Source organism: Bombina bombina, chromosome 5, assembly GCF_027579735.1.
Source record: "Bombina bombina isolate aBomBom1 chromosome 5, aBomBom1.pri, whole genome shotgun sequence".
NCBI classification, from domain to species: Eukaryota; Metazoa; Chordata; class Amphibia; order Anura; family Bombinatoridae; genus Bombina; species Bombina bombina.
In genome coordinates this window covers 1,000,442,136-1,000,459,892 of record NC_069503.1, presented here as the reverse complement: position 1 = coordinate 1,000,459,892, position 17,757 = coordinate 1,000,442,136, and the positions used below count along the sequence as shown (strand labels likewise).

Sequence of the window (17,757 nt, the reverse complement as noted above, 5' to 3'; positions counted from 1 at the left end):
CATTTGCTGGTCTGTAGGCTTTGATAACTAGGTCGGATCAATCTCGCAACAATTACGATGCGGAATTCCAGCGTATTTGCGGTTGACGGCTCAATAAAAACCCTTCTAAAGGACTGACTGCTCATTGGCTAATAAGCAGATTTCACATTGCTTTATAGCCATGGCAGAGAAAAAGTTTTGTCAACACAAGACCAAAACTAATAAACTGTAAAATAGCCCCTTTCAGATGCAATAAAAATAACTTTTGTTTCCAACATCCTTTTTGTCTCTAGAACAGTAAGTTAAAAAAGAAAACTATAATGATTTTTAAAAGCTAATTAAAATGGAGAAAAAAATTGTTGGAAATTGCTATTTTACTTTTGATAAATGATGAAAAACAGAGAAATATTGTAAAATACACCAGGACAGCTACACTTCCATTTTAGTACAATTCATGGTGCATACGGCATAAAAACAGCCTATGCAATTGCTAATATTCTCCTTGAAGACCTATGGAAAGAGGTTAACATAACGATATACTCTATGGGGATAAAAAAAATGCATTAATTCTGTTTCTGCTGCTATATGTCACAGTTATTTTTTTTACTGTGCATTAATTAAGTTGGCTACACAAGAGAGGTGGGGTTCTGTTCTTATGGAACATTTCTGCTGTAAAGCCCTTGTTTGTTTTCAGCTGCCAAAGCCTTTATATTCTTACTGACAGAAAGAATATTCGCAGTATGGAGACAAGTGAACATTTAGAAACACAGCAATATGCAAAGCAACATTAGGAGAATAAAAGTCCACCTCTCAAGTATGCAAGATAAAGGGACGGCAGACTTTAAAATTAGTCCCCTTAATATGTTTCCAACGACCAAACATTTCTTTTGAGTGGACTGTTTTATAAAGAGTGTTTATTCATTGGTCGGGTTTTAAAGACATTTTTGTGACCCTGGTATCCTTTTACGTAAGCAGCTAAATTTTAATGGTTGCAGCACAGAAATTCCCCTATTGATAATAATGGAGCTGATCCCACAACTCATCCTTTCTGTAATAATGTAAGAAAGTGGATACTCATATATAGATATCAGTATTAACATTTATATAATGAGACTTCAACTGTAGTAATTGTTTTGAAATTACATTATAGCAACGTTAATGTGTTTTATTGAGGAATTATATTGAATATTTTTACAGTATGCTATAACTATACATGGTTGTTATTGCATCAAGCTTTAGAAACACTTACTTTTACATGTTTTTCCATCACGGTTTAGGGCATAACCTTTATTGCATTTGCATAGGTAGGAGCTGTCGGTATTTACACATTGATGCTCACATCCGTGACTGCCTAAAGCGCAGTGATTTATCTCTGTGATCACATACACAAAAAAAGAGAGATAAAAATATCTGTATAAATTGAGTCATGAGTCATAAACATTCAAGAATGTGCTGCATTTATTTAGACAGAAAAGTATAAAAGCAATGTGCATTGTTATGTGCCAAAACTTACAAAAATGTCAGACAGATCAATTGCATTTTTACATTGTGTAAAATATACATTATAATAGTAAAATTGCATGTTCTTATGTCCTTGTTTTTGGTAGAAAATGATTTTTGAGCTTCATGCGGTATTGTCAGTGTGTTGTTTCCAGTAATCACAACCATAAAATTCTTCTGCCATTACTACCCCTGGGCCTGAAGCTCAAAATGGTTACCTTCCGAAAAATACATGAAATTCATACCTGTGTCATTAATTGCATGTTTAGCAGCAAACAAAAATAGCGATATTGAGTGATGACATCACAGGCTAAAGGGCCTGCGTTTTGATTCATTGCTTTTTTTACAATGTAGCGATGCTCCTAGGTGACATGTGGGCAATTAACTTGTGCTCCAAAGCCATTGTGATATATGTGTATGTCTGTCTAAGAGACTCTAACAGAGCCATTATGAGTAGTGTGCACCTGAGTTGTTGAGTTATCGATTTCACTAATTGTGGATTTTGATCATAAAAACAGGACTAGCCACATGTTAAGTATCATCATCATGAAAAAGTGTTGCAAATAAAAAATGAAAATGACTGATGGTGTCAGCTTAAAAAACAGCCATTAAAAGGACAGACTACTTGATTTTTTTTATCATTTAAAAAGATCAAGGGGCCTATTTATGAAACGCCTGTTGGACATGATCCGACATTGCGGATCATGTCCAACAGACCTCGCTGAATGCGGAGAGCAATACGTTCTCCGCATTCAGCATTGCACCAGCAGCTCTTGTTAACTGCTGGTGCAACGCCGCCCCCTGCAGAGCAGGGGGGTGTCATTATTCGATCTGGTTGAATTGCGGCGATGTCTGTCCGCCTCCTCAGAGCAGGACATAGGGGCATATGTATCAATGTGCGAGCGGGCATGATACGAAGTAGCGTATCATGTCCGCTGCACATCGCTACACATCGATAAATGCCGCCCCCTGCAGATTGGCCGCTAGCAGGGGGTGTCAATCAACCTGATCGTATTCGATTGGGTTGATTTCTGTCCACCTCCTCAGAGCAGGCGGACAAGTTATGGAGCCGCGGTCTTTAGACACGGGGCATCAAGCTCCATACGGAGCTTGAGAAATGTGCCCCATAGACTTTAGATCCAGAACTGGAGGCAGCTCCTACTGAGCAGGTGCACAAGTTCATAGTGTATACGTATACTACTCTGTAATTGCCAGACAGCTGTCACATGTACAGGGGGCTGGCAAATGGGGGAAAAATACATTTGTCAGAAAAAAAATCTACTGCTTATTTGAAATTCATATAATGGGGTCTATTTATGAAGCAGCAGATGCTGCTACTGACCCTCTCCGCTTCAGTTACAACTGAAGCAGAAGTTAAGAAGCAGCGGTCCTAAGATGGCTCCTCCTTAACTCGTCCGCCACCTCTGAGGTGGAGGACAGCAATCAGCCCGATCGAATACGATCGGGCTGATTGACACCCTCTACTAGGGGCCGATTGGCCACGAATCTGCAGAGGGCAGTATTACACCAGCAGTTCACCAGAACTGCTGGTGCAATGATAAAGGCCGACAGCGTATGCTGTCGGCATTTATTAATGTGCGGCGGACATGATTCGCTATAGCGGATCATGTCTGTCCGCACCTACATAAATAGACCCCTAAGTGTTATTGTATTGTCTTTTTATTATGCACTTGTTGATTATGCAATTCCACTTTATTTAGTGATCCTTTAACCTGAACCCAACCAGAGTCTCTGGAATAAGATCTGCACCTTCATGCAAACTGAGATAAGGGAGTAGATTAATTAGACTGCTCAGACATGTTCCAGTTAGAACTTGACTTCCAAACAAAATCAGAGGAACCAGCTTGGGAGAGAAGGCGTCAGATTTCTGCCCTGCTCTGAGGGGGAAAAAAGTTACACCTGGACTTCTAGTCCTGGGCTCCTTTACCTTCCATTACATAAGAGACAATAGAATCCAAACCAGAACAAAATAACATCTTTCCCTAAAAGAAAGAGATAAAAGTCTAGATTTAGAAACCATGTTAGCAGATCAAGACTTCCTAAAAAAAGAAAGTACTGCCAAAGACATGCTATAACATAAAACTTAATGAAAACATAAGCACATTTGCCAGAAAGGTTAAAAATGTAACTAGCAGAATTGTCAGTAAACTGCCCAAAAAGATTATTAAACCAAAAAGAAAAACCAGCAGCCAAATCAGTGATAGATACTACTGATACAAAAAGATAACCTGCTTAAAAAAACCTCCTTTGGAAGGATTCTAACTCCCAAAGGGAATAGAGGTACAAAAAGTCAGAGTAGAAATAGTGCCAACCATTTTGGGAATACTTTTACAAAATGTAACATTGGAAGCTGAAAAAGGATACATTTAATTTAACCTTGCAGAAGGATTAAAAAAAAACAAAAAAACTGGCTAAACCGAATCTCTGGAACAATTTCAGAGACCACATCAGGGATAGAGAATATAGCAGGGGATTTAACCATAGAAATTAAAACAGGATTTAAACTGTAAACTGGCTTATCCAATCTACTTTAGGACCTTAACCTCTAAAGGAAATAAAGTATCTTTAAAAATGGAACAAATATGCTCAATTTAAACTAAAAATTATATATATCAGATTCATGATAAGAGGAAGACCCCTAATCAACAAAACCAAACCTCTTCCTCTGAGGACATAGCAGCTTTATGACTAGAAACATTAGCTCCAGTAGGCTTAGAGCTAATAGACGGTAAATTCTTACCTAACCTTTTACGCTAACTTAAAGGAGGCATGGCCACCAGCATTTCAGACACAGAAAACCAAATAAAATCCTTGATTTCAGGACTCAGTAGGATTATCCTGTAAAAACCAAACAGAAAGAACAGTAATACCCTTAGAAGAAGAAGAGCAGCGTTAGGTCAAACTGCATTAGAATAATAATACATTTATTGCATAAATTAGTCTCAGATTAAAACCTCAACTTATAAACAATATAAACACTTAGCACTAAAGAAAAATGTTCAAATGACCCAGATTCTAAGACAGACTTCGGGACAGAAGGCTCCATAACTGCAAAGAACTTATACAGAAGTTAAGTGCAGAAAAATACAAGCATACAGCTAAATTGTAATATCCCCATTACAAAAAAAGCTTTAAAGAAAAGGAAACATCTCTTCTGAAAAGAACTCCTAAGAATTTAAAAATTATAAAAGCAGAGATGCGGTAGAATACAGTTTACATGTTATCTAAAATAGCGTACATAAGAAAGGAGTGCGAGTCAAACTAGCGTCATATAAAGTAAAAAAACCACACCAAAACGAATACTATCATGCTGACGCACGCAGGCCTAAAAGGTGATGTGTGTCAATGTGCGTGCGTCAAAAAAAGTATGCATGCAGAAAAACCCAAACAGCCGTAAAGCGTACAAAAATCTATGCGGCCAAAAACAATAAATAAATTATAACAGCTTAACAAAAGAGGAATTACCGAAAAAATATATAACTGTCCCAAGGTCATATACATATATAATAAATATATATAACAATAGCCTGAGTTGCCAGTGAGCTGGGAGGAGTTTTATAAAGTCCCTGGGATTCAGGAATCTTTGCCTCCTCCTAGTGGTAGGGAAGAGTAATTCCTATGAGTAATGGATTTTGGACTCTCACCACCTGTATGAAAGGAATCAGATCTAAAAGGACATAATAACAAAATGTTCTAATGATGAGCTTGTGTATTTTATTGTACTATTGCTTGCACTGCCAATACTTAGATGAACATGGCTGACAAATTGCAGATATGCACATACAGTATGTTGACACTGATTGGCGTTCTTGTTCCGGTCTGGACCAGTAGTGCGTAGCTGACTTTATTTGTTTAACCCCTTTGTTCAAGCAATAACAAAATGATCTAGCATGTTAAGAGTATTTTATTATTGTCACATAAATACAATTATTATTGAGATAATATAGCATATTATGGTAGTTACATAAAACATATTAAGACATTTTGATTAAATGAACACAAGGCTCTATTTCATTTGCGATTATACAGTAAAATAATGCAACAAACCCCCCATAATACAATACTTTAAACAATTGAGTATAAAATACTAACTTTTGCATGTTTTCTTGTCTGGATTGAGAGAAAATCCACTACGGCATTTACAGAAGTATGATAGATCTGTGTTTACACACTCATGTTGGCAGCCATGATTGGACAATGCACAGTAGTCTGGTCCTAAAGGACATGTAAAGAAAGAAATCAGTTTAAAATGGTAATTTCTTGTTTTGTACACAATTTAGAAATCTATACAACTGTGTTACCAGGTTGACACACTTTCTGCTACGGCTGATCTGTACCTGAACTCAGTGGCTGATCTGTACCTGAACTCAGGCTGTCTTAACCAGAAATGTGTATAATACAGATCTGATATACTTATAACTTATTTCATGTGATATGAAAGAAAAGGTAAATAGAGAAATTACATGACTTTTTATCAAAGGTTTATGAAAGATTTGCCATTATTTTCTGACAACCAATCAAAAAGAAGGCATTTATTTTGCAAGTAGGATGGATAATGATGACATTAAAAAATACTTCTATTGTCCTAATTTATCTCTAAAATGTATCTCTAATTTATCTCTAAAACATGTTTTACACATCCCCATTACTGAAAAGCATACAGAGACTGTTACTACATCACATAAGTGTGTGTACATATAATATATACATAGATACTGTTCTGTATGCTCTGATATCCGTGTAAAAGAACTGGCTCACTCACTACAGCATCTTAATCCAAGTCAAGGTGGTACATTGCAATGGACACACGCTGTGCAGATGTGTTTACAATCTGTTTTTTTTTGTTTCTTTAAGAGCTTACTGCCGATGTTCACTCTTGTAACCCAAGTGACTTTTAAGTGCCATATGTATTTTATATTATAATGTCTTAATTAAAGTATTTTGTTAAAGAGATCCTCACATCCAGTGTCATTCCGTTCGTGGCCGGACTTTTAGCCGACGGACACTTGGCCGACGGACACTTGGCCGATGGACATTTGGCCGACAGACATTTGGCCGAAACACAAGTGGCTGTCACATAACAGTCCGGCCACGAGATAGATAGATTTGATAGATAGATAGATAGATACATAGATTAGATAGATAGATCAATAGATGCAATAGATACATTTGATAGATACGATAGATAGATAGATTTGATAGATAAATAGATAGATTTAATAGATAGATAGTTTCCCAGACAGAGAATTACAAAACGTGCGGCCTAGGACCCATGGTAAGGTTCCCAGAGGCAGTTGCGGCGCCCGAGGCTCTGATTAGAACAGAGCACTCTGGAACGTATCTGCCCTCGGCCGAAATCGGAACATTCTTTAGCTTTCTGTCTGTCAGCCAAATGTCTGTCGGCCAAATGTCCGTCTGCCAAATGTCCTTCTGCCAAATGTCTTTCTGCATTTTGTCAGAGCACCCATTCCGTTAAAGAGCACAAATCTTAGAGCTATAGTAGCTCTGGAAAGTGTGAGTACGGTTAACATTGATGTTTGATACATTTACAAAACAGAGTCAAACTATGAGTTCTATTTTTTCTTTCTTTGAGGAATCTGCAGTGATTTTCATACATTTGGAACCTTTGTTGGAATTTGCTGGAAACGAAGTATCAATATTTAATTTTGCACATTTTACAAACACCTTTTAATTTTGAATTGTCACTTTTTGTTTGTCACATTGTGCCAGATTACAAGTGGATTTTTTTCGCTTGCTGCAAACTGTATATATATATATATATATATATATATATATATATATATATATAAATATTTAAAAATAAAAATAACATTGTCATCTATATACGCACACAGTACTGTGCAAAAGTCTTAGGCCACCACAAGGACTCATTCTTCCATATCTGTCCAACTTTTCTCACATATTGTCGACAATTGGACCCAAAAAGTTAAAACTTGGATTTGTCACTCCATAATACTCTTTTCCACTGATCTTCATTCCAATCTTTGTGAGCTTTAGCATATCTTAGCCTTTTCACCCTGTTCCCCTTCCAAAAAAAGTGGTTTCTTGGCTGCTACCCTTCCACAAAGACCATTCCTGATCAAGCTTCTTCGGACTGTAGATGGGTCAACGTGGCATTCCGATGAAGCTGCCAGATGCTGAGCCAGGTCCTTGCAGGACTTCTTCTGGTCTCTCAAAGAAAAAACTCTGAGAAACTTCTCATCAGATTATAGCTCTCCAGTACTTTTTTGTCCTAGACCTCTCCTGATTCTTCAAATTTCTTTATAACAGCTTGAACATCTCAAGTATCCAGTTTGAGATTTCCCTTTGAGAGTGGCTTTGATGTTGCAAAATTATGATGTCTGTCAAATTCTGTGATCTTTGTCATTTTGATTGGAATTGTCTTGCTCAAACCTGGTGTAATAGACCTTTTTCACAACAGTCATTTTGACATGAAATAGTAGGACAAATACAGGTGTTAGCAATGAGATTAAGTAGGGTTCCTAAGCATTTAGGTCTACGAGAGCCAGGTTACTGCTATTGCTTAAGTGTAAGGGGAGGTCACACTGAATACTTGCCACTTTAACCTATAAAATCATTTTTTTTCATATTTTTTTCTGTTGTTTAATACTGCATACATATCCTGTATTTTCTGGTTTCTGGTATATATATATATATATATATATATATATATATATATATATATATATATATATGTGTGTGTGTGTATACAATATGTATACATATATATATATATATATATATATATATATATACACACATAAATACACACGTATAAACACATATACACACATTATAACCCTTATAATACCTTGTCATATACCATATACCTTTTAACCCTTATCAAACAATGTTATTCATATTTTTCTGAAATATTTTTTATCAGAAAGTGTATTAATTAAGTTAATATTTGATTTATTTTAATGCATTCACGCCCCGTGGTAACGATAGCTCACCACTTGTACTTTAGCCTATTGTTTAGTATTTATATATATAAAACAACTATATTATTATATTTATTATATTAACATGACAATATTCTTCACTTTCTCTGCTTTGCTCAGAGGATATCTTTGATTCTTAGAGAGTAAATGACTAGGCTTTCATCCATAGGATCCCTAAATGGTGCATTATGGTGTCACATTCAGTGTGGCTGTGAAAGGGGACTCTAACTGAGACCTTATCTCCTTCACCCTTTAACCTTAAAGGGCAATAATGCCCTCATTTAAAAAACAGAGAAGCATCTCTTTTGAAAGAGGAGGTCACTTGTTCCCCTAGGACAGTGTTTCCCAAATCCAGTCCTCAGGACCCTTACTCAGGCTAGATATTCATTATATCTTAACTAGAGCACAGGTGAAATGATTAGCTGATGGGCGAGCTGATTGTTGCACCTGTGCTCTAGTTAAGATATAATGAATATCTGGCTTGAGTAAGGGTCCTGAGTACTATGTTTGGGAAACACTGCCCTGGGATATAATGTATGTGATCACTGTAAGAAACATTGTTTACCTACCCCACTGGGCTCAAGGACATTTCTGATGAAGAGGGAGGGGGCAATTATTAAGCCTCTATCTCCCTCTCTGCTTTGCTTAGAAATTAGTCCCTCATTTTAAAGAGGATAATTCCCTCTTAATTCTCTATTTATTCTCTTATATGCAAGTTATCACTGTAGTAATGCCTCACTTTGAACTAGGTTGTTTTTCATTAAGGGTAGTGGGGCTCTTTAAACTAGGGTAATTTTTGTTAATGGTAGAGTATCTATCAAAGACCCTATCTTGTCCATTAGTAGGCATAGGAGCCTAATACACTATTTTAGAAACAGGGGAGACTATAGCCATTAAATGGACAGTAAACAACTTGTAATTACAAGACATTTCTGTTGTGTTGCTATAGAATAACATAGCCAAGTCTTAACGATTTTTGTTTTTCAAAACAAATTAGCATTCTTTTTACTGCATTTTTTTTTAATAGCCACATTTCTCCCCAAATTTGCCTTATATGAAGGAGCTGATCTGGGTTTGAGTCTGTAGACATCAAGGCTAGTCACGTTCATAAAGTTAGTAAAAAGTACTCTGGCAATTAGTGAAATATATGTAGTAGGGTTAGCCTTGATAAGTCAGCAAGGTGCATTTCATGTTCTGAGAAGTAGAAATTGTTAAATTTTGTTAGCTAAATTGTTGAAAAGGTGAAAAATAAATATATTGCAAAGTATTTTCATTATACATAACTAAACATTTTATATAAAATTCTCAAGGTGTTTACTGTCCCTTTAAATGACAGTCCTGTCTGATGTATTTAAAGGGACATTATACACTCATTTTCATATAACTGCATGTAATAGACACTACTATAAAGAATAAGATGCACAGATACTGATATAAAAATCCAGTATAAAACTGTTTAAAAACTTACTTAGAAGCTCTCAGTTTAGCTCTGTTGAAAAGGTAGCTGAAAAGCCCACTGCAAGTGGTAAATAAGACACTCCCCCCTCCCCCTTCTTTTGCATATGAAAAGACGCCCCCCAGACCTGATCCAATAATTGAAATCTCGCAATTGTGTGATTTCAATTTGTCTATGTTAGAAAAACAGTTGTTCCAATGTAGACACTTTAACTCTGGCAGAAAAGATTTAATGTATGGGGTATATCTGCTAGAAAAAAGCCAGATGTCATAAAGATAGCATATAAAATTCACACAAAAAACTTCATATAAAAGAGGGTATAATCCTCTTTCAAATAATTGTTCTTATGACCCTTAACCCCTTAATGACCACAGCACTTTTCCATTTTCTGTCCGTTTGGGACCAAGGCTATTTTTACATTTTTGCGGTGTTTGTGTTTAGCTGTAATTTCCCTCTTACTCATTTACTGTACCCACACATATTATATACCGTTTTTCTCGCCATTAAATTAACTTTCTAAAAATACCATTATTTTCATCATATCTTATAATTTACTATAAAAAAATTATAAAATATGAGGAAAAAATGGAAAAAAACACACTTTTTTTTAACTTTGACCCCCAAAATCTGTTACACATCTACAACCACCAAAAAGAAAACATGCTAAATAGTTTCTAAATTTTGTCCTGAGTTTAGAAATACCTAATATTTACATGTTCTTTGCTTTTTTTGAAAGCTATAGGGCCATAAATACAAGTAGCATTTTGCTATTTCCAAACTACTTTTTTTCAAAATTAGCGCTAGTTACATTGGAACACTAATATCTTTCAGGAATCCCTGAATATCAATGGACATGTATATATTTTTTTTTAGAAGACATCCCGAAGTATTGATCTAGGCCAATTTTGGTATATTTCATGCCACCATTTCACCGCCAAATGCGATCAAATACAAAAAATCGTTCACTTTTTCACAAATTTTTTCACAAACTTTCGGTTTCTCACTGAAATTATTTACAAACAGCTTGTGCAATTATGGCACAAATGGTTGTAAATGCTTCTCTGGGATCCCCTTTGTTCAGAAATAGCAGACATATATGGCTTTGGCATTGCTTTTTGGTAATTAGAAGGCCGCTAAACGCCGCTGCGCACCACACGTGTATTATGCCCAGCAGTGCAGGGGTTAATTAGGGAGCTTGTAGGGAGCTTGTATGGTTAATTTTAGCTTTAGTGTAGTGTAGTAGACAACCCAAAGTATTGATCTAGGCCCATTTTGGTATATTTCATGCCACCATTTCACCGCCAAATGCGATCAAATAAAAAAAAAAACGTTAAATTTTTCACAATTTTAGGTTTCTCACTGAAATCATTTACAAACAGCTTGTGCAATTATGGCACAAATGGTTGTAAATGCTTCTCTGGGATCCCCTTTGTTCAGAAATAGCAGATATATATGACTTTGGCGTTGCTTTCTGGTAATTAGAAGGCCGCAAAATGCTGCTGCGCATCACACGTGTATTATGGCTAGCAGTGAAGGGGTTAATTAGGAAGTTTGTAGGGAGCTTGCAGGGTTAATTTTAGCTTTAGTGTAGAGATCAGCCTCCCACCTGACACATCAGACCCCCTGATCCCTCCCAAACAGCTCCCTTCCCTCCCCCACCCCACAATTGTCCCCGCCATCTTAAGTACTGGCAGAAAGTCTGCCAGTACTAAAATAAAAGCTTTTTGGGGGGTTTAGGTTTTTTTAAAAAATAAAAAAATAATTCTTCTGCTGTGTAGGACCCCCCTTAGCCTCCAACCTCCCTGATCCCCCCCAAAACAGCTCTGTAACCCTTCCCTATCTGCCTTATTGGGGGCCATCTTGGGTACTGGCAGCTGTCTGCCAGTACCCAGCTTGCACAAAAAAGGGCTTTTTTTTTTCTTTCTTAGTGTTTTTTTTTTCTGTAGTGTAGCTTCCCCAAACACCCCCCCCCACCACCACAAACCCCCACCACCTCATTGATCGTATTTTTTTTTTTACATTTTTTGAACTGATTGCCTTTTTCTGTAGTGTAGCGGTTCCCACCCGCTCCCTCCCCGTGCACGCCCCCGCCCTCCCGTGCACGCGCGCGCGTCCGTGCGCGCCCCCGGGCATCCCCGCCCACGATCCCGCCCCCCTCCACATCTCCAGGGCCATCGATGGCCGCCACCCGCCTCCCGGTACTGCTCCCACCCACCAACGAAGGAAGCCACCGATCTCCGGTGCAGAGAGGGCCACAGAGTGGCTCTCTCTGCATCGGATGGCTTCAAAAGGTTATTGCAGGATGCCTCCATATCGAGGCATCACTTCAATAACCGGAAAGCAGCTGGAAGCAAACAGGATCGCTTCCAGCTGCTTTCCACACCGAGGACGTGCAGGGTACGTTCTCAGGCATTAACTGCCTTTTTTTTGAGGACGTACCCTGCACGTCCTCGGTCGTTAAGGGGTTAAAGGGCCATGATACCCACATTTTTTCTTTCATGATTTAGAAAGAGAATGCATTTTTAATCATCTTTCTAATTTACTTCTATTATCTAATTTGTTTTATTCTCTTGATATTCTTTGCTGAAAAGCATATCTAGATATGCTCAGTAGCTGCTTATTGGTTGCTGCACATAGAAGTCTCATGTGATTGGCTCACCCATGTGCATTGCTTTTTCTTCAAATAAGGATATCTCAAAAATGAAGCAAAATAAATAATAGAAGTAAATTGTAATGTTGTTTAAATTTGTATATTCTATCTGAATCATGAAAGAAAGATTTTGGGTTTAGTGGCCCTTTAAGGTAGAAAATTACTACATGAGGAATTACAGTCACCTGTCTACTAGAACACTTTTAGTGAGATTTTAAGCACTAAAGGGGAACCAAGCACTGCCATATGAGTACTAAAGTAGGAAAATGACCCTTCTTCTGAAAATATAGAGGGTCCAATTTAAAATGAGGGACATGTGCCCAGATACTAAAGTTGTTTATGTTAGTGATTTTTTTTTTTTTTTTTACAAATCATATGCAATACATTTTTTACAAAGTAAAAAAGTAAAAAGATGAATAGAAACTGCTAAATATCCTTGCACAATAAAAATCTAAATCTAAGTATACATTCAAATTTGCTGTAAATAGTTAAGGGACATTCTATTTAACCCCTTAGTGACCAGAGCACTTTTCCATTTTCTGTCCGTTTGGGACCAAGGCTATTTTTACATTTCTGTGGTGTTTGTGTTTAGTTGTAATTTTCCTCTTACTCATTTACTGTACCCACACATATTATATACCGTTTTTCTCGCCATTAAATGGACTTTCTAAAGATACCATTATTTTCATCATATCTTATAATTTACTATAAAAAAAATATAAAATATGAGGAAAAAATGGAAAAAAACACACTTTTTCTAACTTTGACCCCCAAAACCTGTTACACATCTACAACCACCAAAAAACACCCATGCTAAATAGTTTCCAAATTTTGTCCTGAGTTTAGAAATACCCAATGTTTACATGTTCTTTGCTTTTTTTGTAAGTTATAGGGCAATAAATACAAGAAGCACTTTGCTATTTCCAAACCACTTTTTTTCAAACTTAGCGCTAGTTACATTGGAACACTGATATCTTCCAGGAATCCCTGAATATCCCTTGACATGTATATATTTTTTTTTAGAAGACATCCCAAAGTATTGATCTAGGCCCATTTTGGTATATTTCATGCCACCATTTCACCGCCAAATGCGATCAAATAAAAAAAATTGTTCACTTTTTCACACATTTTGTTACAAACTTTAGGTTTCTCACTGAATTTATTTACAAACAGCTCGTGCAATTATGACACAAATGGTTGTAAATGCTTCTCTGGAATCCCTTTTTTCATAAATAGCAGACATATATGGATTTGGTGTTGCTTTTTGGTAATTAGAAGGCCGCTAAATGCCACTGCGCACCACACGTGTATTATGCCCAGCAATGAAGGGGTTAATTAGGGAGCATGTAGGGAGCTTGTAGGGTTAATTTTAGCTTTATTGTAGTGTAGTAGACAACCCTAAGTATTGATCTAGGCCCATTTTGGTATATTTCATGCCACCATTTCAACGCCAAATGCGATTAAATAAAAAAAAAAAGTAAAATTTTTCACAATTTTAGGTTTCTCACTGAAATCATTTACAAACAGCTTGTGCAATTATGGCACAAATGGTTGTAAATGCTTCTCTAGGATCCCCTTTGTTGAGAAATAGCAGACATACATGGCTTTGGCGTTGCTTTTTGGTAATTAGAAGGCCGCTAAATGCCGCTGCGCATCACATGTGTATTATGGCTAGCAGTGAAGGGGTTAATTAGGTAGCATGTAGGGAGCTTGCAGGGTTAATTTTAGCTTTAGTGTAGAGATCAGCCTCCCACCTGACACATTACACCCCCTGATCCCTCCCAAACAGCTCTCTTCCCTCCCCCACCCCACAATTGTCCCCGCCATGTTAAGTACTGGCAGAAAGTCTGCCAGTACTAAAAAAAAAGCTATCCTTGATAAAAAATAAATAAAAAAAAAAGGCATACTTACATATGCTGCTCTGGAGGATCCCCCCTTAGCCACCAACCTCCCTGATACCCCCCAAACAGCTCTTTACCCATCCCCCTCTAACTTATTAGTAGCCATCTTTGGTACTGGCAGCTGTCTGCCAGTACCCAGTTTATAGTAAAATATGTTTTTATTTTTATTTTTTTAATGATTTTCTGTAGTGTAGCTTGCCCCCCCCCAAAAGACCAACCCACCACCCCTCCCAGATCTCTTAGATTCACATATATGTAAATAAATTTGGCAATCACTGCCACTTTAATCCCATCACTTTTCTGTAGTGTAGCGGTTCCCACCCGCTTCCTACCCCTGCGCGCGCCCGCGCGCGCACCCTCGTGCACGCGCGCGCGCCCGCGCGCGTGCCCGGCGTTCCCGCCCACGATCCCGCCCCCCTCCACATGATACAGCCCATCGATGGCCGCCCACCCGCCTCCCAGACTGGCTCCCACCCACCAACGAAACCGGCCATCGATGTCCGGTACAGAGAGGGCCACAGAGTGGCTCTCTCTGCATCGGATGGCCAAGGGGGGTTATTGCAGGATGCCTCGATGTTGAGGCATCACTGCAATAACCGGAAAGCAGCTGGAAGCGAGCAGGATCGCTTCCAGCTGCTTTCCAGACCAAGGACGTACGCCACACGTCCTCGGTCATTAAGTGTATTTTTTTAGAGGACGTGTGGCGTACGTCCTTGGTCGTTAAGGGGTTAAAGGGACATAAAACCCCAATTTTTTCTTTTATGATAAAGAAAGAGCATGCAATTTTAAACAACTTTCTAATTTACGTCTATTATCTAATTTGCTTTATTCTCTTGATATACTTTGCTGAAAAGCATATCTAGATAGGATTAGTAGCTGCTGATTGGTTGCTGCACATATATGCCTCGTGTGATTGGCTCAACCATGTGCATTGCTATTTATTCAACAAAGGATATCTAAAGAATGAAGCAAAATTGAGAATAGAAGTAAATTGGAATGTTTTTAATATTATATTCTCTACTTGAATCATGAAAGAAATGTTTTGAGTTTAGTGTCCCTTTAAATGCAAAACTACATGGGGTGAAAATGGGTAAAACACATAGGTTAAGTCTCCCTCTGGAACTGAAGGCTGAGTTTGCAAATCAGCCTATCAGTTCAGTAGAGACAAAAGCACAATCTCTACATTTATTGCATTAGTAAGTCCTTTTAAATAAGAAACCAGAGAAAGACAAAAAAACATTAAAATAAGGAAACTTACTTCTGCAGGTTTTCTTGTCTGCATTCAGTATAAACCCAGAGCGGCACTGACAGATGTATGAATCTTTAACGTTAAGACATTCGTGTTGACAACCGTGATTACCCAAGGCACAATAGTCTACAACTGCGAGAGAACAATAATATTGGTTAACATTAATATAAAACCAGTATTATTTTGCACAATACATTACAACACTGTTTTGCTTGGAGTTTAATGATAATTTTTATTCACATTAACAAAAAGAACATTTTATACACTGTGTCCAAGTTCACAACTAGTACCTTACAAAACAAGACTTCAGCATTTATGAAAACATTTGTTTCTTACTAAGAAATCATGGTACTTGTTTAATAATACATAACTATATGGGGTCATTTTATTAATGTGCAAGCGGACATGAGCTTACGCTGTCGGCATTTATCATTGCACCAACAGTTCTTGTGAACTGCTGGTGCAATGTTGCCCCCTGCAGATTCACGGCCAATCGGCCGCTAGCAGGGAGTGTCAATCAACCCGATCGTATTCGATCGGATTGATTTCTGTCCACCGCCTCAGAGCATCATACAGAGTTTGATAAATTGACCCCTATATGTCAGATAGACACTTAAAGGGCCCCATTAATTATTGCACAAGGAAATGTTTGTGTGTGCAGTGATGCCCCCTTTTGTTTGATCTGGTTTAAATTCCACACAGAAGATATTTTTATTTAGTACTGTAACTCAGGCTAATAAGAATCTGCCAGGCCTCCTTAAAATCACAGCACAAGCAGACACAGTACAACTTAATATAAAAAAACACAGTGCTGTATGCTTTTAAACAAATGATACTATGAGAATGAAGCAAATTAGATTAAATAAGTATATTGGAAAGTTGTATAAATCTACAGTATATGCTCTATCTAGGGTTTTCTGGGTAAAAAGTCAATATTAATTAGCATAAATTTCCATAAATAATTATACAGCATAATTTAAGAACTAAAGCTGCTAGGATTTAAATTAAATAATGACTTTACTGTCCCTTAAAGGGACATAAACCGACATTTTTTTCTTTCATAATTGAGATAGATCATACAATTTTAAACAACTTTCATATTTACTTCTATTATCTAATTTGCTTCATTTTCTTGGTATCCTTTGCTGAAGAAGCAGTAATACACTACTGGCAGCTAGCTAAAAGACAATGACAAGAGGCATATATACGCAGCCACCAATCAGCACCTTCTGAGCCTACCTAGGTATACTTTTCAACAAAGGATACAAAGAAAACATAACAAATGATATAATATAAATAAATTGGAAAGTTGTTTAAAATTGTCTGCTCAGTCTGAATCATGAAAGAAAAAAATAGGGTTTCTTGTACCTTTAAATATTAAACTACAAGCTTTTAAGAGGCTGTTGTCTTCTGAAGGCCTGCCCTAGAATAACATGATCAGATTGATGTGACATTTTAAATACAAAACAGATAGGAAAATAAACTATTGAAAGTTTGTCACTGAATAGGAAATGTTAGTCTAGTAAAAACATTCTAATAGTCTGTTATTTATGCAGTATGCTGATGTTAAAATACCCCAAATGGAATGTAATATGAAACACTTCAATATAAAAACCCTAAATCATGGTATCCAACGTTAGTGGTTAAATAGTGAAAGTGTTAAAAAAACAAACATACTGGTACAGCTTTTTAAATCATTGGCGAGCTCATAGGCTTCATAGCACTGGCACATATACGATCCTGGAGTATTTACGCATATTTGTTCACATCCATGTTTTTCCGAAGCACATAAATCCTGAGCTGTAAAAAAAAAGTAGAATTAATTTAATTAATATACTTGTAACCAGATCAATGGCGCAAACACAGAACAATGCCATTTTTAACCCCTTAATGACCGAGGACATGCAGTTAACGCCTGAGGACGTACCCTGCACGTCCTCGGTGTGGAAAGCAGCTGGAAGCGATCCTGCTCGCTTCCAGCTGCTTTCCGGTTATTGCAGTGATGCCTCGATATGGAGGCATCCTGCAATAACCAT

General features: G+C 37.3%; 1 protein-coding gene across 1 annotated transcript in view; it reads right to left on the bottom strand.

Annotated features, from left to right (window-relative positions):
- MATN2 (matrilin 2) overlaps nucleotides 1-17,757 on the bottom strand; it is a 295,468-nt gene that overhangs the window by 123,657 nt on the left and 154,054 nt on the right. Inside the window, exons 5-8 of the mRNA XM_053715235.1 lie at nucleotides 17,399-17,521; nucleotides 15,731-15,853; nucleotides 5,593-5,715; nucleotides 1,229-1,351 (exon numbers count right to left, since the gene is read on the bottom strand). Coding sequence (XP_053571210.1) covers nucleotides 1,229-1,351; nucleotides 5,593-5,715; nucleotides 15,731-15,853; nucleotides 17,399-17,521 — 492 coding nt within the window. The remainder of the gene's footprint in view (nucleotides 1-1,228; nucleotides 1,352-5,592; nucleotides 5,716-15,730; nucleotides 15,854-17,398; nucleotides 17,522-17,757) is intronic.